Source organism: Ctenopharyngodon idella, chromosome 8 (assembly GCF_019924925.1).
Source record: "Ctenopharyngodon idella isolate HZGC_01 chromosome 8, HZGC01, whole genome shotgun sequence".
Taxonomy (NCBI): Eukaryota; Metazoa; Chordata; class Actinopteri; order Cypriniformes; family Xenocyprididae; genus Ctenopharyngodon; species Ctenopharyngodon idella.
The window spans coordinates 1,593,469-1,616,229 of record NC_067227.1 but is presented as its reverse complement, the minus strand read 5'-3'; the positions used below and the strand labels follow the sequence as shown (position 1 = coordinate 1,616,229).

At 37.3% G+C, this 22,761-nt stretch overlaps 1 protein-coding gene across 1 annotated transcript; it reads right to left on the bottom strand.

Moving 5' to 3' along the window:
• Positions 1–5,018: 5,018 nt before the first annotated feature.
• polr3d (polymerase (RNA) III (DNA directed) polypeptide D) lies at positions 5,019–17,431 on the bottom strand. Its single transcript, XM_051903977.1, has 9 exons — positions 17,252–17,431; positions 15,273–15,439; positions 15,148–15,191; positions 14,889–15,043; positions 12,165–12,286; positions 9,986–10,133; positions 8,950–9,200; positions 8,705–8,857; positions 5,019–5,762 (listed from the first exon to the last, which is right to left on the bottom strand). Exons 2-9 carry the CDS (start codon positions 15,426–15,428, stop codon positions 5,646–5,648), a joined length of 1,146 nt encoding a protein of 381 aa, XP_051759937.1. The 5' UTR covers positions 15,429–15,439; positions 17,252–17,431; the 3' UTR covers positions 5,019–5,645.
• Positions 17,432–22,761: the final 5,330 nt, after the last annotated feature.

Genomic DNA, 22,761 nt, shown 5'->3' with positions numbered 1-22,761 from the left:
AAAGCGTTTACCATAAAATCCCATCCACAATTTAAATGATCACATTTCAAAATCAAATCTCACACATCAGTTAAGAGGCAGTGTGTGTTTGACGACTAAATTTGATTAAAAAGGCATTCAACGAGAAGACAAAGGTACATTTGACATTAAATCATTATTGATCTTGAATAAAGATGTCTTCAGTGATGTCCACGTATTTAGGGCTGAATCTGATAGCTGAGGGCAGAGAAAAGAGTCACTGCAGCAGCCACAACAGGACGACAGCAGGAAATCAACCTGAAACACCAGCAGGAGCCATAAAAAAAATTTATAGGTCTCTTTATGATTAGACTGGTTATTTACTGTACCAAGAAGTCAATAAATAAATGATTGCACAGTGCTGCACACTTCTGCAGTGCATTTTCATGACCCCATTATGTATCTTAATATATTTCATAAAATATATAATTCACAGTTTTGACTCCCTGTAGTGCAAGAGCTGTGTTAAAAACGTGTAATTCTTTTTCATATTTATACAGTATACTGTCGCATGTAGTTCTGTTTTGGTTTAGTCTTCTGTTCCTGTTTTGCCAGTGTTCTCTTTGATATTTTGTTTCCATGGTTATTCATTGAGATGCACGTGTTCCTAAGTTACATTAATCATCCCATCTGTTTAAGCCCTGTGTTTTCTCAGTTTCTTTGTCCAGTGTTGTTTGTATTAAAGTGAGTGTTCTGTTTAGAGTTATTAAAGGCTATTCTGATTTCCACTCCTTCATCATGCACAGTCTTCCGCAAGTAATACGTTACAGAATACTGGACCCACTAATAAGAGTAAAAAAGGGAAGAATGGATTCACCAGCAGTATGTTTCCTCCTCCTCCTCCTCCTCCCTGAACACAGGCCGTTGCTGGAGTATTTGTGTTGGACGCTCCGGCATGGCGGATTATCCCTCACTGCCTACGAGCCCCACCTCACACCTGTCACACAGCCAAGCCCAGAGCCCAGCCAGCCTTCAACCCAAACCAGAGCCCACCGCAGACAGGGAGCTCAAACTTGCTGCAATGAATGAGCCAGTGCCAGAGAGGAGGACTGAGCCAGCCATCGCCCCGGAGCCCGAGAGTCTGACCAGGGGTGTAAGCCAGCAACACCGTGCATAGCCATGGGATAATTAGTGGAGTTCGAGGGTATGGAGGAATACCTCGGCCACACTCCCACCACTGAGGGTGAGCTGCAGCTGGCCTCTGCAACTACTTTTATAATTTAGAAGAGGAGTCTTACCTTAATCTCCTGTCCCCACTGGTCCCGTCCAGCTCAAAGTCTCCTGCGTTTCCACTGGTTCCGTCTAGTTCAGAGTCTCTGCCAGTTACCGACCACCCTCCCTCTCCCGCCTCCCCTTCAAAAGTCAGCCAGTCTGTCAGCTCCGTCTCCGCTGGTTCCCTTCAGCCCCTTCTCCTCTAATGCCACTATGTTGTGTGGATCTGCCTCGGGTCTTCCGGTCTCCAGCTCTGCCAAGGCACAAGGATTCCCGGTTTCGTCTCCGGCCACTGATCTCATCACTCCACCTTGGTCCGTCGACCTATCGGCTTCGCCTTGGCTCCTCCCTCCCTCGGTTCCACCAGATAACATTGTCCTTGCGGCTCCACCAGGCTCCCTCGTCCCTTCGACTGCGCCTTGGTCAGACGTCGCTCTGCCTGCGCCACGGACTTATGAGCCATCTGCTACGCTCCATCTCTCCACCCAGTCTGGCTCCACCTCAGTTCTCAGGCACCCTGGCTCCACCTCGGACGCTCGTCGCTGCAGCTCCACCTCGGCCTCCAGGACAATCCGTGTCTTCCGGTCCCATCTGCTCTCCATCTGCACGTTGGATCGTCCCCCGGGTGTTGTCAGCTAAGTCTCCACCATGGCTCCTCCCTCCATTGTGGGCTTTCGTCCTGGCTGCTCTCTGGGTCCCCACCTGGCTCCTCCCTCTGTCATCTCACCTGTTTTCCTGCCTTCTGTCTGCTCCACGTCTTCCTCCAGAGCATGTGTCACGTGTAGTTCTGTTTTGGTTTTTTGTTTTGCCTGTGTTCCCTGTGCTAGTTTGTTTCCATGGTTATTCATTGAATTACTCATTACCCTGTGTTTCCTCAGTCCAGTGTTGTTTGCATTAAAGTGAGTGTTCTGTTTAGAGTTATTAATATGTGAAATGTATTAATATTGTGAAATGTTATTACGATTTTAAAGAAGTTTTTTATGTGAATATATGTTAAAATGTAATATATTCCTGTGATTAAAGCTGAATTTTCAGCATCATTACTCCTGTCTTCAGTGTCACATGATCCTTCAGAAATCATTCTAATATGATGATCTGATGCTCAAGAAACATTTCTAAATTATTATTAATGCTGAAAACAGTTGTGCTGCTTCATATTTTTTTGGAAACCGTGATACATTTTTTTCAGGATTCTTTGATAAGCAGAAAGTTTAATCTGCAATTAATGGGAAGAAAAATTTCACATTTGCCATGACTTTTCATAGCACAATGACCATGTCATTTCAGCTTCTTGTTTTTAATCTTATATAAAGTCAGTGTCCATTTAGCAGAAGCACAGTGCCACAGCAAAACTGGTTAACGATCCCTTAATGAGAAGTCACAGATCTTTTAAATCACATTTTATGAAGCAGCAGCAGTTCTGTTCTGCAGTTCACAGCACTTCTGTGAAATCCTCCTGAATCACTGACAATATAATCAAAGCTCTGTTTGTTCAGTGGTTATAATCAATGTACATTTATTCATTCATTATGTATTCATTAGCTTTAACCCCACAAATGTTTTTTTATGTAATACAATGCAGTCAGACTATGTGCAGATGTGTGCAGTTATCTCACTTGAATTGACCTTTAAAAACCCAATGGCTGATTCAGTCATATACAATATACATTTCTTTGACTTGAACAAGACCAGTTAATTTAAATGTTACCACTTGAGGAACATTTTGAACTTATTTTACACAACATTTTTCCTACATGATTATGTATTATGTGGCTCGACGGCTGGATGTTACTGCGGGTTTGGAAGTGACTGTGGTTAAATGCATAGAGGAAAGGATTGAGGCAGGAATTGACGAAGGTAATGTTATCAACAAGTCCCAGCTGGCATTACACATATTTTTAGCCATTTCAAGCCATTAAACAGGAACAGCAGCATCCAGAATAAGAAGCACACAACTTTATCTGTGACCAGCCACGTCATCTTCGTGAAGCTGCAGTCGAGTGTTTGCTCTGCCTCACTCTCCTATGCAAACAAAAATACAAAGATGCAAATGGGACCATGAATCCCAACAAGCTCCGCTCCAGAAGGGCACAGAATTTAGTAGAGACTCTATACATGTCCCTAATAATATCCAATAATTTTGATTAAACAATTAAAATAATATAGAAACTGTTGTCTGTGTCTTGTGGGTTTTATTTTTTTATTTAACCAAGAAAAGTCTCATTGAAATCTCGTTCTCAACTCTCATTGGGTGTGCATTTCTTGCATGGATGGAGCAAGAACATAATGTGTCAAATTGATTCTGTTAAAATTAATGTAGGAAGCAAATTTAGGCATTTACAGAATAACAATATAATGTACAGTATAAACAATAGGAATGTATTTTGACTGGTTAAAGATTATATTTAACACTTACCAAATTAGAATTGTTTTTAAAGACCAGCTGTAAGTGAGTGTAAGATGATGGAGAGCATGAACAAATTTACATCCTATATCTAATAGCGGCCGATAAGCCATATTGTACTGATATTTTGTGCATCCTGTACTCAAGTTGGGCAGAAGCCATATGTCAATGTTTTGACACTAAAGATAATGTTCAGTACCAGCCAAGGAAGTGCCACTGAGATGGACAATGGATAGCTTTCGCCAGCATGACATTTCATTTGTGGTCAGATATTCAACTTTTAATAATGCATACCGCCAGTTAGTTAAGGGTGAGAGATATCCTACCAGTAGATATGATTAACCGGTAGAGATTTTGGACTGTAGTCTCTATCGCTATTACGCTCATGTGACGTTGCTGTGCTGCGCGGTCACAAAAGCTTATCATTTACATCTGTTTTTAAGCATTGCAGTTTAAAAAGAATTGATTTTAAACTGCTGAAGCGCAGTAAGCAGCACTATTTGGCGCACTGAGAGACGTGCACACACGAAGCTGCTGCTCATAGAGCGTGTGAGTACAGAACCAAGTTCTTTTTGAAGCCTAATTTGGCTTGAATGGTTAAATACACATATTTATGTGTCAAAACACCTGTCTTTGCAAGCATCCTTGTAAACACAGCCATTTATGTTATAAGTGAACGTAAACAGTTGAGAAAGAAAATGCATGAGTATACTGGATCAGTGCATTTGGTCTTAAAGTGACAGCAGCCTAATAAACCTGCTGCTGTCTGTCGATTTTCTCTATTTTGTTAATCAAACAACAAAATAGACACTAATCTATAATCTCTCACTGCTCTTGACTGAAACATTTTTGTAACTTTAATAAGAATAAATGTGTTTAATTTACAGTGAAGACTATGCAATGCTTTTGTACAATTGATACAATTTTTGTAGTATTTCTTATTTCTAGTGCCTGAAGTTTTTCAGATAGGTCTATTTCATTTGTGTCTTTGTTCTATTGTATTTTTTTGCTTGTAATTCGTTTCTTTTTTCTTTTCTTTTTTTAAAGAATACTGTTTCTTTGTCTTCAATAAGCTTGAGTTTTTCATAGCCTACTTAGGCTAGTAGTTTTTGATATTGAAAATGGTCACAAGAATTATGAAATTTCAATGGAATCAAAAATGTTTGATATCATAAAAACCCTATTTAAAGCAAAAATAACTACATTGTGATATATATTGTTACCATGAAATAAAATGATTCATATTGTGATATAAGATTTGGGTCATATTGCACACCCCTACTGCCAGTAATGTTAGAAATGCCTTCTAGAACCAGTAATACAACGGCTGTTAGTATAAACACCCCATCATACTGTATAAATGACCTATTTGTGGCTTAAATGGTTAATTGTCTAATTCTAGTGTATTTTATTCAAACATTACATTTTACCATAGAGTGCCAAATTATGACAAACAGCACACTCAGCAGTTGATGTCTAAACAATAACAGCCCCTAATGTCACAGAAATACAGTCATGAAGCAATATAAGAGATCCAAACAGTGATGACTGTGAATATTACTTTTGAGGAATTGAGTCCTAAAATGTATAAAAATTATGACCACAAAAACATCCCTTTTCCTAAGAAAACAATATCTACTACATGTAGTCAAAGTTTAATGTTTTTGAAAGCTGCCAATCTACCATTAGAGGGCTGATTCAATAAATTAAACAAAAAGAAAAGAAAAGGAAAGGTATTTATGGCACTTTTTTTATTAACTTAAGGCTTCAAACTCAAACTCAGATTTTTATAAATGAATTATTTATTCTAACCCACGATATTTACATGTGTAATAGTGTCTCACTCCTGAATGACAATTGATAAATTCTTCTAAATAAATTTTCTTGCATATATAAATAATTTTCATTCATTCACTCTGAGTTCTCCATCAGTGACAGTACATGGGAATATTTCCTCACAAAGGCATATACAGCACTCAAATGAAACACTGGTGATTCCAGCAGCTGCTCCTCAAACTCTGTTTTCCAGAAGAGCCTGGAAGTCCGGTGAACAAACCAGCTTGTGTTTAACGTGTCCCAGCACAGACAGGTCTCCCCTTCTGCCCTCGGTATTCACGGAGACCAGTTCCTACAAACACAGAGAGAATAATAGAAATACACAAGAAAAGCATGTAATCAGAAGCTAGATAGTGTAAAGATTGTGTGTACAGATTCAGACCCAAATTTGACCCAAATTTGTGTCACCAATTTCATTACATGGTAGGGCCTTTGAAATTCGGGTCTAGAAATGCTGTCATAACATCTTCACCCCAGCAGTTGGCAGTGATTCCCCACCAAACATTCAGATCAGCAGCCTACATATGCACTAATAGCATGAGAACTTTATTATGTCTGGTCTCTCGTATCATCTCAGGGAGCTTTTATTACGTTTTACACATGCAACGAACATGGGGCATGTTTTGAAGCCCCCAAAAAAATCCATCATGAAAGTAATCCATACGGCTCCAGGTGGTTAATAAGGCCTTCTGAAGAGAAGTGATGGGTTTTTGTGAGAAAAATATCCATATTTAAAACTTTATTAACTATAAAAACTAGCTTTGCCGTACACATCAATTTGCGGCGTAAGAGTGACATCTGACCCGACGCATTACGTAATGATGAACACGGAAGTGCAGAGGATAGAGTAAAACAAAACACTGGTCATGAATTAGAAGTCTAAAATGATCAAAAGAAATGTTGGAGGATTTTGATATAGGAGAAGAGGAGTTTGAGTTTGTTGCTCAGCCATATTTGTTTGAACCGTGAGAGGCGTCTAAGCTTACGCTACTCCTACTTCCTACTTCATACATCGCGTCAGAGGTTACTCCTTTGGCACAAGTCATGGATTGCGGAAGCAGAGGGGCCGCCCGGGCCTGGGTTACCTTTGAGGTCTGGTACAAATATGACGTACAAAAGTACATAAGCTATAGGCTCATATGTACACGATTAGTCATTAAAAGATTGCGATCACAATTCAAACACACACGCGATCTTATTCCTAAATGACAATGATTTTGCTGTCTATTAACTTTTGAAATTACAATCACATCAAAACTGCTTTCACGCCTCCAGAGAGAGCAGCGCTCATCTTGTCAGCTTTATGCTTGAAACTATGTCTTTTCAACTACACAGTAGGATACATATCTGTGTTGCAAACATTAAATAATAATCAAAGTATTGGGATAAAAGTGTATAGTCCAGATTCAGACTCTGATGTTGCGGCAGCCGCAATCAAAATGAGTAATTGACCTTTGAAACTAATGTTAAGCTTCAAATAAAGATATGTTATGTTAGGTGGCGACCAGTGACTGTTAAAACGTATTTGATATATCACTGAATCATTAAAGAGATTCGTTCAAAAACTCTAAACGAAACAAGTCTTCATTCATTTATTTTAAATGATTTTTTTTATAATAAATGAATAAATATTTTTAATAGAGTCATTTATAACATTTTAGAGATTTATAAATAGACTTGTAAGATTAAATAAAACATTAGCTTACATATTTTGTTTGGTTGTCTAATGTTTTGTTTTCAGAATGGAAGAACAGTGATCTCTATTCTAAAAAAAAAAAAAAAAAAAAAAAAAAAAAAATACAGATTATCGATTATTCAGAGTCATAAATTAAGCTTAAAAAATACATAATATATCTGGCATTTAACTAATACTATTAGCCTAGTACAGTTTCTAATACTAAGATGTACAATCTTACAGACTAGGATGAAGTCTTTATAATATGTAGTACATTAACAAGAATTTGGTACAATTATAATGCCGCTTCTCATCCAGTGTGCGAAGTCCTGCAAACCACGGCACCTCTTTCTTTTAGTCCGTTCCACGATCCATGGCACAAGTCGACTTGTGCAGTATGCATACGGTCATCTGGTGGAAGCCAGTTATTTTAGTTCATAAAGTTTAAAATATGTATATTTTTCTTACAAAAACCCATCAATTCTCTTCAGAAGGCTTTTCTTAACCCCCTGGAGTCGTAAGGACTACTTTTATGATGGATGGATGCATTTTTTGGGGGCTTCAAAATCTGCCCCCCCGTTCACTACCTTTATAAAGCTTGGAAGAGCCAGGATATTTTTTAATATAACTCAGATTGTGTCTGTCTGAGAGAAGATAGTCATATACACCTAGGATGGCTTGAGGGTGAGTAAATCATGGGGTAATTTTCATTTTCATGCAATCAGAAATTTTGCAATTGCGAAAGAGTTCCCCATGCCATTTAATCATAGGGATTGGCACTGACCACACCTTATCAGGCATTTTACAATGAATAGCTGTTTCTATCCACCTACTCTTATGCAAATATTGGGATATCACATTAAAAAATGATGGATGGAAACTCCAAATGCAAATCAATTAATAATAATAGTAATAATGTTTTATTTATAAAGTGCCTTTCCCAAACTCAAGGTTGCTGTACAGAGAAACAAAGACTCAATAATGAAATACTAAAAAAATGCTTGTGTGCTCAATTGAGGCAGATAATGTTTTCATTTAATAAGAAGCCATGCGCATAAACTACGATAGAATCACATTTTCCTAATAAATCCCTCAATGCCCAACTAAAAACTCATGTGACTTTGCCTCAACAGATGATATAACTGGACTAACCAGCATCGCAGCATCTCAAATGTTGGTTTGGTGGTTCTGAAATGTCTGTCATCAGATTGATTTGGTTTAATTCCCTCTCATGATTACATTCACAAACACCAGCATCCGAACACAAGAGAACATGACAGCGTTTACTGCGTTTCTTCTGCTGCTCTGAGACGCAAGTCATTTATGATGGAGGAAAAAACTTCCCTGATTGCAGCAACTTCCATTTTTATTACAGAAATTTGGCACCAATTTCCCAGGAAGTGACGATTTTGTTCTCTTAAACACATTGGATGGAAACACTGCTTTATTTGCAAATGTTTTATGTGATATTCAAATTTTGCGCTTAAGTTAAATTCACAACTTTGATGGAAACATAGCCATTGAAAACCTATATACTAGACATACTGTGTGTAACTGACCTGCAGGAAGGCGCAGGGCGTTCCCAGGGCCACATCCAGGGTGACGTTACCCAGAATAAGCTGCACTTTGCCCGACTTCCTTACGAGCATCTTTCCCACCAAACCCTCCTGTAGATCCTTGAGACAACAGCTGTTCTCTTCTTGAGACTCCTCCTGACACACAAACACACAGGAGAACAAAAAAAACACATGAGCATATGCAAAAACTCACATGGCCATGTGACCTAAACCTAGCTAGTGGTCACCTGTGTCTCGGTCTTCTGCATCATGGTCTGTCCATCACTGGACTGCACCTCTGTTTTGGTGGGCCGGACGTCACTGGTGGGCGGCTGGCCTGGTAGCGAATCAGGGAGCTGCATGAAGAGAAGCTCCTCCTCTTTGCAGTGATTCCACACCTCCAGTAAATCAGGCAGCAAATCAGGTTCGGGCAAGGGTGGCGGTCTGAACATAGGCTCCGCCTTCTTTGCTTCAGGAATATCCAATGGCTCCTGCTTGACTGAAGAAAGGTGGGATGGATGATAGAGAAAGTTTTGTCACTCTTCAATTCTGTGTAATGAATGCTCACTAAATATCATATTTCTTGTCTACAGGTGTGGTCATCAGTGGTTGACAATAACAAAGTGTCCGATTCATGAACAAGAGGATTATTTTCTATTTAATCTGTTAAATCAGTTTGCAAACCGAATGATTAATTTGTGAATTAGAGCAATCCGATTGCATCATAGGCTGTGTCCAATATCGCCCTCTATACCCTCATTCACTATTCCCTACATTACTCCACTAATATAGTTCACGTGATGGAGTGAATAAAAACGAGTGAGTGAATTTGGACACTGAGTGCGCCGGAAGGGCTGCCGCTTTTACATAGTTTGCGCTTGCTGTTTAATAATCATTTTAAACTTGGCAAACTGGAGCTTCAGTAGTAATGAAAAGATTAAAAATGGAAACCAGCATGTATAAACCTTAATTAACAATTTAATAATCAATTAAAAAAGAATTTATACCTGTAAACATATAAACACATAAAATTGATATTTTTATCAAGTTTAAATTATTTTTTAAATATTCATTTTTAAATTATTTCTAATTTAGTAAATATGTAAAGTAAATTATTTAATTTCAGCAATTAATATGCATGTGTTTTTACGACCTTTAAATTAAATAGTGTGATAATAATATATCAGCTTTACATCTGCACATACAGCTAACAGCATCGGCCATCAAAAACAAATCAACATTGGTCGACCACTAGACTAGACTAGTTTGTGCGGTCGCTCCTACCCTTGACTTCAGCTCCAGTGCTGATCGGTTCAGGATCTGACAAGGTCTTCTCACTGAACTCCTGTTTGAAGACCCATCCAGACACGGCCAGCGGCAGCTGCACAGGACAGCTTCCTCTTTCACCTTTCAGGTGAGGGTCATCCACAAACTACAACACAACCAAAGTCTTGTGGGTGACAACAAAGACTTAAAGGCATCATTTTCTCAGTAAGCAACTGGCAATATTCGCATTTGAGAGAATCACATAAAAACATGGCCAGGGTCATATTTCACATCAAAATCAAAATACAAAAAAAGGTGAAAATGAAGCCTATACATTAGCTTTCTGCATTATGACAATTGCCTAATAATTGCCAATATTGTAATCAGGTCATTTTACTTTAGTTTTTTTATTTTGTTAGTCCCAGTATTTTCAGTGGTGATTCTCATGACTAAATGAAGAGTTTGGTTCCAAAACGCTGTAACTCCATTTTGATTAATTTGAGTAAAAATGTGTTTTCTTTACAAAGAAAGCGGCAAGATGAAAACCACCATTTTCTGTTTCAAACTTTCACATAGCATCTTTTGGTTATAAAAACATTAAAAATTCAAATCTACATTTGATTTTCAAAGGTTTATTATAAAAATTGATTATTTTTTCCCCAAAATGCAATAAATCAAAGGAGACGTTTTTTTTTTTTTTTTTTTTTTTTCAAAATGCAATTAATCCATCAATATAAAAGTTATTTTTCATATTGAAAATACACAACAAAGTAAGTTGATTCACATATATGACAGCCTCTGAACTTTGTCAAAACTAATCTTATATACAGACACTAGACTAAAAATACATTCGGCCGTCGCTCCCAAAATGAATTCAACGAGTCATCTTGTTAATGTTATGAATGAATTATGTCTCCGTTTGTCATTACCGATTAAAGAGTATCTGGCGCCACCGCACGGTTAAAATAAACACATTTACAGAGTACATTGGTATTAAAACGGCTTTTAAAAACTGTCCATGATTCAGTTTTGGGGACCGTGACAGAAGTTTGATGCTGTCGTGGAACAAGTAACAGCCAGCATTTTTCCTCCTCCCGACTCGAGTGCCTCATCTTCTTAATCTTCTCACGTAAATGATTACATTTCGACGACTTACGTTTCTTCCCCACCGCAGAAACCACCACAGGTTCATCAATGCCTTCAAAATTATTCATTTTTCTGTTTTTGTTGATCACAAACTACAAAGTAGATAAGGAAAACTAGGATGCCGGGTGTATGCAGAGCGCCGCCATTACTGTTTACAGTGCGTGGAATGGAGCGCTGTGATTGGCTGAGCGGATATATCGCATTCTGCAGAGAAGGGAGAGACTGGCGTTTGTCACGTTTTGGATAGAAGGGGAGAAAACATGACAGAATAACACGACGGAAATCGCATTTTGCGCAAAATTAATAAACCACCTTTCAACACCGACCAGATATAATACTGATTTTGGCGGAAACTCGTAAAAAAAAAAAAAAAAAAGGCGTTTATCGCGTTTTGGAACCAAACTCTTCAAATTTACTTAGGTTTTTTTTTTTTCTTTTTAAATTTAAATAACCTATGAAAAGAAGTACAAGAAATACTACATACTTCCCTACTATATAGGTGAAAAACAGTATGTGACAAAAGTAGCATGTCCGAATTCACAGTTCTCATAAAAGAGTCGGCAAAAAGTACCCGGATGACCTACTACTTTCGATTCAGATTCTGAAGTTTGCATTTGATGGACACTTTACTATCTCATGAGGCCACGGGAGAGGATTTATGAATGGTAGTGAAGCGACGCAACTGACGCTGGTAGGTCACATGATAATGACAACATGGCGAATGTAGTACGTCTGGATTACATTTATACTATACAGAACGTACATTTTTAACGGTCGCAAATTCAAACATAGTACCTACTCAGTACACGATTCAGACGCACCATTTTTTTGCATTGCAGTAATGAGAATTCAGATGAAAAATATGATTAATTATGAAACTAATGTCTCAATGCGAAAGATCTTAATGAACCTAAAATAAGCTTTATTTTCTTAACATAAAACAGAATTTCTTATTTCTTCCTTTTGATTTTGGGCTGTAATATGACCAGGTACATGTCTGATTATTTAATTCCTAGTTAATAAGCTGCTATTTTTGTTTTTGAAAACCTACATTGTCCCTCTCAAGTTTGCGCAGGATTTCTTTAGTCTCCTCTTCGGTCTCTCTCTCCTTTTTGATGTTGATGATGGGCGAAGGGCCAGTGTTGGCTGTTTCTCTGGTGTCATCGTATACACCTGATCAAATATAGAAAAAATTAGACAGTGCAGAGACAAAAAGACAAAAAAAAATGCGAATTATATTTAACATTAAACTGTTTTATAAATCATTAAACAGACTTGTAAACACCCTAGATATTAACACTAATCCCAACATTTTGATTAGGGCTGGGACAATACATTGATTCGTGATACAAAGAATCAGGAGTGATTCTGATATTTTCCGATGTATCGCAATTCTCTCTCGAATCGATTCTGAGCTTAGTTTTTAACAGCAGATAGCACTGCGTGCTTTAGAAACACCCGTACTCTGCTTGCTTCCAGTTCCTTACACACACCACTTAAACCTCAAGTTCAAGTTCGAAAAGGTTGAAGTGAATTACAAGGGTGTTTGCAATGGGCTGTGTTTACATTAATCTCACGTCATAAAAGCATTCTGAGCCGAGGTGCAAGCATATTTAACCACTTACACGAGCACTCTCTAGCACTCTTCTTCATGAGCATTTAAGTGTGTGGTTAAAAACTAGCCTAGAGTGCCATCTGCTGTTAAAACTAAGCTCAGAATCAATTAGAGAGAGAAAATATCAGGATCGATCCAGATTCATTGTATCGAGAATCGATGTATTGTCCCAGCCCTAATTTTGATTACGGACTGATCAATATGGCCGTTTTAGTTCTTAAAGGGTTAGTTCACCCAAAAATGAAGATAATGTCATTTATTACTCACCCTCATGCCGTTCCACACCCGTAAGACCTTCATTCATCTTCAGAACACAAATTAAGATATTTTTTGTTGAAATCTGATGGCTCAGTGAGGCCTCCATAGCCATCCATTAATGTACTAAAACATATTTAAATCAGTTCATGTGAGTACAGTGGTTCAATATTAATATTATAAAGCGACGAGAATACTTTTGGTGCGGCAAAAAAACAAAATAACGACTTATATACTGATGGCCGATTTCAAAACACTGTGTCATTAAGCTTCGGAGCGTAATGAATCAGCGTGTCGAATCATGATTCGGATCACGTGTCAAACCGCCAAACTGCAGAAATCATGTGACTTTGGCGCACCGGACCGCTGATTCGACACAAAAGATTCGTAACGCTCCGAAGCTTCATGAAGCAGTGTTTTGAAATCGGCCATCACTATACAAGTCGTTATTTTGTTTTTTTGGCTCACCAAAAACATTCTCGTCGCTTTATTATATTAATAGTGAACCACTGTACTCACATGAACTGATTTAAATATGTTTTTAGTACATTAATGGATCTTGAGAGAGGAAATGTCATTGCTGGCTATGGAGGCCTCACTGAGCCATCGGATTTCAACAAAAATATCTTAATTTGCGTTTAGAAGGTTAACGAAGGTCTTACGGGTGTGGGACGACATGAGGGTGAGTAATAAATGACATTATTTTCATTTTTGGGTGAACTAACCCTTTAAATTTCTCCACTACATTCTTGAATATTCGGCTTCTGGAGTCAAATGTACCATATTACATGGACTGATAACTGTATTAGCATTTAACATCATTTTATAGAGATTTCACTCTTGAAGAGCAATTTATGTCCAATGAAATAACTTTCCATGTTTTTTAAAGATTTTATTGACTTTCATGACTTTCAAGCCTGAAAAGTATTATAAAATTCCCTAATAATTCCAGGTTTTCCATGAACATTAAAACCCATTGTATATTTACATGAATATTCAAAAAGCTTGCGGTCAGTAAGAATTTTTTTTAGGATATTAATACTTTTGAGCAAAGATTAAACTTAAAAATGTTACAAATTTTTTTGAATAAATGCTGTTCTTTTGAACTTTCTATTCATCAAAGAATTCTGAAAAAAGTATCACGCTTTCCACAAAAATATTAAGTTTTTAAACATTAATACTTATATTCACCAAGGACGCATTAAATTGATCAAAATCGACAGTAAAGATTTTAATGAACTTTTGAACATTATATTCAGAATCCTGGAAAAAAAATGTATCACAGTTTTCACAGAAATATGAAGTAGCACAACGGTTTTCAACATTGATAATAATCAGAAATGTTTCTTGAGCAGCAAATCATCATATTAGAATGATTTCTGAAGGATCATGTGACACTGAAGACTGGAGGAATGATGCTGAAAATTCAGCTTTGATCACAGGAATAAATTACAGTTTACTATATATTTGCATAAAAAAAACAGTTATTTTAAATAATAATAATAATAATATTTCACAATATTACAGTTTTTACTGTATTTTTGATCAAATAAATGCAGCCTTGATGAGCATAAAAGACTTCAAAAATCTTACCAACCTCAAATGAATGGTGAATGCTGGTGCACATAATTTTGTGACTGAACATCAGAATAAATTACTGCTTATTATTTTAATTCCCCAGTGTCACAGATATTTGAAGGTATCTGAATGTTACATTGCTTTTAGGCTAAATAACTATATTATTAGCAGAATAACTGTTGATTGTGATTATAATTGTTGTAGTAGTAAACACAATTCTTCATCATCAACAATCACAGGTGTCATATTGTTGTCGCTGCTGACGTTTAAAAGCAGTAAGCCTTTCAAAGCCATGAGAAGGACTCAAATCACAGCAATCATCTTTACCTTTCCTCCTGGCCATCATCTCAGCAGGACCCTGCTCAAAAATAGAATGAGACTGGATGACCTCAGGGCGACCTCGGCCCCTCCCTCGGACGTCCCGCTGCCGACCTCGATCCACATCCTTCTTATCTCGTCTCTTTACTTCATCAGCTTTTAATCTGTGGCAACGCATTACTTGTAAGTAACAGTGACACTCTCATTACATCAACAATGATGAATTGATGGTAAATAGACACTAATTATAAAAGAGTCCGTCACTTACTCCTCTTTTGATTTTCGACCGATAATATTGGGGGTGAAGGTTTTCTGCAGGAGAAAGGACAACACACTTGAAATCAAATCTGAAATATCTAGTAGTGACTTCTGTGTTCAGCTAAGAATGGTAACCTTTTTGACGCCTCCTAGCGTGAGGTCTCTGGAGCGCATTGTGGGCAGGCGTCCCGGAGAGATGGACGCGGGCAGTCGGCGGCCCATCGGCAACCCTCTGGCCCCCCCTATCTGCGGCGTCCGTGGAGGCCCACTGGGGTCACCAGAGCTGTCCATTCTCACTGACCCTGAAAAAAAAAAGATGCTACCAAATCACTGCAAACCTCAATATGTCACTTAAATGCCACATGCTTTTACAAGCATATAAAAATGGCTATGTGCAAACACTTATGAGAAATGAACAGCTTTATAACATAATTGGGTCAATAACAAAAAACAAAGATATGACATCCAAAGTATGTAAGGTAGTACAACTAGATCTCTTTTATTGAATCCAAAAGGTTTCAATTATATTTTGCTACATAAAGGTATTTTAAAGATTTTGAAGTGTCAAAAGGTCATTTGGTTTAACCGTCCAAAGGCCATTTCAGTTGTGATCAAAATATCTTAAAATGTAATAAATGTATATATTTTTTATTCTGCATTGTTTTTAAACCATCGTATATCAACATAGTGCAAAATGGTATTAAAATTACGCGTAGAAGTCGTTGCTTCGTTATGAGAAAGAATGTCCAGAAAAATTAATTTCATTGATGTCATTCGGAGTAACCAATATAAAGGGACCATTTTTGATCAAGATGTAACAGATGTAGGCTAGTAAGAGCTGGGCGTGTAAACCTCACTCCCCTGCAGGTTGCAGCCTTTAGCCTCCTTGTTAGAGCATCCAACTCCCTTGCGGACGGGCCGGGGTTCGTGTCCCGCTTGGAGCGGGTAGGTGCGAACTGGGGGGGCTACAGTGGTGGCCCCGTACGGGAATGGGAGTGAGGTTTAGGGGGGTGAGTGTAACAGACGTAGGCTAGTAAGATATCATGTGACAACATTCAGACACCTCCACAGGACCACATGGTCATGAAGCAAAGTAACTAACTCTCTCTTAACTATTTGAAAAATTAATGTTTTCACTTGCTCATACGCATGTCCCGAAACATCAGGTCATTCGGTACAACCGCTATAAAACATGGAAAATGTTGTAATATTTTAAAAACTTGTACTAAATATAAAATGTTTGATTGTCCTTTTGCAAGCTAGCTAGATATCAGCCTGGTAGCATTTTTAAAAAATGTCGTAATTCGGTATAACCAAAAGTGTCACTTGGTAAAACCGAAATTTTGGTTAAACCGAATGACTTTTTTGGTGACAAATTTTGTCCATCTTGTAAAAATGTACACAAGCAGAGTTAATTGATTATAAAAAAAAACCAAACAAAAAAAAAAAAAAACCACATAATCTCATTGTTAATACTTGATAAAACTTCAAAATTAATTTAGGCCACGGGAGAGGATTTGTGAATGGCAGTGAAGCGACGCAACTGACGCTGATAGGTCACGTGATAATAACATTACGAATGTAGTACGTCCAGAATAAATTCATACTATTTAGAACGTGCTTTTTTTGGCGGTCGTGAAGCAAGTACTTATTCAATATAAGTACCTACTCAAGAGAGTATGCGATTTCTGACGCAGCCACACATGTGTGTTTTAATATTTAAATATTACAATTTAATCTAAATAATTAAATTAAATCTTAGGGGAAGCTTTCATCTGATGTCCTACTTGACCAATTACTAACCTTCACGGTCTTATTGGGAACTACGTGTGGGAAAAGATCTAGTGTTGATGTTACTATGTTGGAATCCCCATAAAAACTTCCAATGTGATCCTTCAGAATTGATCCCAGATTCTCACAGAAATTCTGTACTGAGAACAGTCGTTAAGGATTTAGGACTACAATTCAGACACGCCACGATCCTCTGAACAATCAGTCGCACATATATTATTAGATCTGAAATGTACATTTACAGCAAACACCGGCACTTCCATCCACGCTTCCAAACACATGGCGAGACAAACACACAGTCACATCCATGACAGTGCACTTACCAGTGCGCTTCCTCTAGTGCAGAGATTTTTCAAACACGGCCTTATTCCAAAAACACTACAAATATAGCTAAATGACAGGCAAAAAATCAAGATTTTAGTTGTAATGATGATGATATATAGCGCAAGTTTGTTTAAGGCGGAGTTTTACGTGCAACAACACTTTGACCCGTGTGACGAAATGATGTGATTGGTGAACGTCAACTCTGCACCACTTTGCGCAGCATTTTTAACCCCTTAACTGTCACCCCCCTTTTTGAGCATATAGATGTGAAAATGCACTATCCAAACTTGTAATTCATGAATGCAGTGAAAGCACTTTAAAAACAATGTGTAAAAAGGTTATAGAAGTTCAAGTTTACTGTAAAGCAAATGTACTGTACTAGACATTTTTTATTTTATACAAAATACATTTTACAAAATATTTTTTACTCTATTGTTATAAAATCAAAGTCATATGCCTAACCAAGTTGTGTTCCAAATTTGAAGTTCCTATGAGATTTTGCTTAGGAGTAATACCAAAAAATAGCCACCGGATGTCATTCACATTGCATTGATTTGTTCATGCATTCTCCTATCACAAATTAATACATTTCTGTCACAATATCACTTATGTCACAAAACAGTAGCCAAATATGGAACCTTGAGTCTCAGACTTTTCCAACGATATGTGTTTTGTCAAGATTAGAAAAAAAAAAAAAAAGTTAAAATAAATTTTGTAAGGAAACATGACACCGCCCACTAGGGGGAGGAGCCCACTAAAAGGTTTTAAAGTACAGTTTCTATGATAACGCGATGTCCGTTTTCACAGGATGAATTTTGAGTTTTTAAGCTTTCGAATGAATGATGATTAGGCCTACTAAATTATGTGACAGGGAAAAAAGGCAATATAAAAGAGCTCTAAGCGTCCCGCTAGCAGGATGGTGACATTCAAAGGCGTAGCACGACTCCCATTTCATTTCAAGTAAAATGTAATAGTAAAAGTAGTAGTACTTCAGTTGCAACCTCACCTTCTCTTGATGAAAAGTTGTTAATTACATATTGGATATATATCTGGATTGGGCTTATTTTTAATCAGGATAAAGCAACAAATATAAAATAATAAAAATAACTTGACGCCAGGTGCGACGCAAGTGTTTTTTGCTAGTTTCAGCGAGACGCAGTTATCATTTTCATGGTGCCACGTTGTTTGAATAGCAAATGCACTCGTGCCCTTCTGTTCGCCCATGGTCTGAAAACGAGGTGTGTTCAGGCGCATTGTTGGCGTGTTGCTATTTTGAGGCGACTGAAAACAACTGCGCCATTGACCAACAAGAACATGGTCTAAAGTCAATGGTGCAATATTTTTTTGTTATTTAAAGGGCACGTTAGTAATATGTGCCTATATGCGGGTGCACAATGCGCATACACTCTGCTTGTTACACACACAGGGATGTGCAGCAACACACAAACATGCCAAATATTAAAAATAAAAGGATTCCTCTCTGGAGAAGCGTTCAGTTTTTCTGCTTGCAAATTCCGTCATGTAAATAGCGAATCCGCCATGGTTCAAGCACAACTGGCTTTTAAAGGGAATGAGAGATGAGACTCTGATTCGTTATGCTCCGAAGCTTCATGAAGCAGTGTTTTGAAATCGGCCATCACTAAATAATTTGTTTTTTTGTGGCATACCAAAAATATTCTCGTCGCTTTATAATATTAATATTGAACCACTGTACTCACATGAACTGATTTAAATATGTTTTTAGTACCTTTATGGATCTTGAGAGAGGAAATGTCATTGCTCCCTATGTAGGCCTCACGGAGCCATCGGATTTAAACAAAAATATCTCAATTTGCGTTCCGAAGATTAACGAAGGTCTTACGGGTCTGGAACGACATGAGCGTGAATAATAAATGACAGAATTTTCATTTTTGGGTGAACTAACCCTTTAACAGACTTCAGACTTGACTCGGACTCGACCTGAAATGACTTGACTCGCCTCGACACAAAAGACTCGTGAATATTTGAAAAACAACTCAAGTCTTTTGCCCTTAACTACTGATATAATAAATAAAGAATTTGTGTTGAATGGTTTTATAATACCTGCGTCACAGATATTTCCCAATGTGTCGTGGTAGATCGGACTCTTGTCATAGAATTTGATCACGTGTGTCCTTGTATTGCGCGTAAACTCCGAAATGTTGTAAGGTTTATTATCATGTCAGATCGGCTAGATGCACAGAATGCGGGAAAACAATTAAAGACACCGAAACGACAACATCCAATCCACAAAGGTAGTCACATTAACTCACACAGCTAGCAATATACTGTGGTGAAGCTGCATGGCTAATTTGGATTGCCAGCCTGTTAAAATATGAACAAAAATAAAAATAAATAAAAATCTAGCTTTTAAACCTAACGTTTTATTAATCTTTTCATAGTATATGCAGCTTTTCTCTTTCTTAATGTGTCCATAAGAGAGAGATAGAAAGCTATGTTAATCCATTTATTACTTAAAGCTCATATTTTAAGGTATCACAAACAGCATGCGTACAGTTTTCTATTGACATTCTTAAACATTCCGAGGTTTGATATTTTCTGATAATGACTGTCATCACTAACAACGAAGCTGTATAACAAACCGGCTCACTAGCGCCGTCTTGTGTCCGCTTAGCGACTGTATTGAAAATGACTACTCGTGTTGCCAGGGCGATTGTTTTGTACATTGTAATGGATAATAAAGTAACAAGCTAGATGTACATTATCCCTTACATCTCAGGACCTTTATTACAAACAAAACAGATGATAGAAAGATCATATTATTTTGTCTATGTAATACAACTAGGATAAAAAATAGGATTTGATTATGAAAGTTTTTCTTTTTTTTTTAATGACTCGAGACTCTACTCTGACTCGTGACAAAAGACTCCAGACTTGACTCAGACTCCAGTGATAAAGACTTCAGACTTGACTCAGACTCCAAAAAAAAAAAACTCGTGAACATCTCTGCTATAAGTGCACCGCTTCAGACCGTGCGCTTGTTAAAATAGGGCCCTATGTCTTCTGCTTTTTCACTCGATCCTTTGCCTACTGTTTTAGTTTAGTCTTGTATTCATTCAATCTCTCCTGTTATTACAGTATAGTGTGTTCTTCATTATTTACTGCTACTATTCTTCATCATTAAAAATGGCTTCTATCACATCAATTCTCAAAAAAACCTGGTGCTGATCCTAACAATCTACATAATTATAGGCCCATTTTTAATCTTCCTTTTATTTCAAAAACACTTGAAAGAATAGTAGCAACTCAACTTGAATCACATCTGCAAAGTAATGACATCTGTGAGCACTTTCAGTCGGGCTTTAGATCCAAACATAGCACAGAAACAGCTCTTATTAAAGTTACAAATGATCTTCTCTTGGCTCCTTGCTGCTGGTTTCCTGTCTATTCTTATTCTTTTAGATATTAGTGCTGCCTTTGATGCTATTAGTCATTCAGTACTGCTGGAACGATTGGCTCGCACTGGAGTAGCTGATGATGTGCTTTGAAACTTTGGTTTTCATCCTATTTAAAGGGTTAGTTCACCCAAAAATGAAAATTTGTACTAGTTTCCTGGACCTTGAATGTGGTAATTTCGTTGCTTTCTATGGGGGATAAAAAACCTCTTGTATTTCTTTACAAATGTCGTAATTTATGTTCCGAAGATGAATGAAGGTCTTACTGGAATGACATAACTGAGACACAGCCTGTCTCAGTTACTCATGGTGTTCCACAGGGGTCGGTGTTGGGTCCGCTTTTATTTATTATTTATATTCTACCTCTTGGGTACATTTTTCCTTCATACGGTATTAATTTCCATTTTTATGCTGATGACACACAATTGTACATATCCACAAGACCTAATGCTTCTCATCCCTCTTCTGACCTCACTAAATGTTTGCAGGATGTTAATATATGGATGACTAATAATTGTATGCTTTGTACTTTACTGCCTTGTTTTATATATGGTGTCCTTGAGTGCCTACAAAGGCACCTATAAATAAAAGGTACTATTATTAGTAGTAGTAGTAGTATATTATTATAACATGTAATAAAAATCTAATTAAGGATATTTGTGCTTTCAGCAAATGTAAACTTTTTAGAACCTGCATGCCACCACATGAAGAAGAAGAAAATAGTCATTATGTCAAATGTGTTTTTGTATCAAATTCCTATAATTACAGAATATTCCTTATTCAAAAGTTGCAATGGTCAGAAACCCAATTTTGGTTTGTTTTGGCTTAAAGATTTACATTATTACATGAATATGAAAACCAGCAATGTGAACTGATCTGTATGTTTTGTTTGATAACCTGACTATTGCGTTAATCCCTGTTCATTTTCATTTAGTTTTTGAATGAAAAAATATTTCCATGAATAAATCTGTACGTCTATAAGGACTTGTCCATGCACGGCTGTCAGGGTCTGTTGTGTTTTAATTATCCACGGTCCTTTAATTACACTCCATCCTGAGAGAAGACCGTCATCTTCAATGCAAGCGAGCGTCAAATCTCACACAACCGCATCACATCAATCACAGGCTGCGGTGAGCCTTGACCGTTTGACCTTCAGAGAGCATCAGTGTGTCATGGCGTCGTGTTAGGTGTTTGGTGATTGTTGTGTGCTGGCTTTGTAGGAAATGCACTGCTTGTGACCATATGGCGCAGCATTTGGTTAGTTCCTCTTTAGGTTGAAGCATCAGAGCGTCCTGTTCTCGAGTTATTCATGCACGAGTGGACACTGATATCAGGCTAACAATTCCAGGAAGCAGTGAGTTATGGATGATTTTAGACTCAGTGCAGTGGTGACATCCTCCAGTACATGCTGCTTACATACGCCAATGATTTGAGTGAAGTCAGCTTCATTTCTCTGCGTGTGAGAGAGTCTTATCTCACTCTGAAGTTTGGTTATGAAAACCGCATTCAGAGTCTGACAGGAAGCATGTTAGATACTTACACCAAAATAAAGATAGTATCCAAAATAGGATTTTAGATACTATCTGCTGCTCAAGAAGATGGATTGTGAGATACATGAACACACATTCACTCTGACACACCAAAAGCTTTGTAGAGCAATATAATAAAAAAAAATGATGATGATAATAATAATGATGATAATAATAGTAGTTAATTAGTAGTAGTAGTATGTAGTGTATGTGTATATATATATATATATACTCTTTTATTTATATTTTAATAATTATATTTATTATCATTATGTGTATATGACCCTAACATTATTTATAAAATGGTTAGTTCCTGTCCTTGATTCTGATTGATAGCTGTTTTATTTACGATAAAACACGACGATGACCGCTTCTGTGTATCACTATACAACACTCTTAGCAACGTAAACTGTTTGTTCTCAGCTGATATTGTTCATTGAAGCTTACTGAAGAGTATTGTGAGAAAGAGATTGAGTGAGCGAGTTTATTACCTGCATTCAGATTTAGCATTTTCCTTCAGGTCAGTCCTGTGTTCATAATAAAACA

Excerpts from the sequence above, each read along its gene's own strand:
- polr3d (XM_051903977.1), bottom strand. The coding sequence starts at position 15,428 with ATGGACAGCTCTGGTGACCCCAGTGGGCCTCCACGGACGCCGCAGATA. Across the intron at positions 15,044-15,147 it reads GGTCGAAAATCAAAAGAGGA|ATTAAAAGCTGATGAAGTAA; the intron begins GTAAGTGACGGA and ends GCGTTGCCACAG. Across the intron at positions 5,763-8,704 it reads CGCCCTGCGCCTTCCTGCAG|GAACTGGTCTCCGTGAATAC; the intron begins GTCAGTTACACA and ends CTGTGTTTGTAG.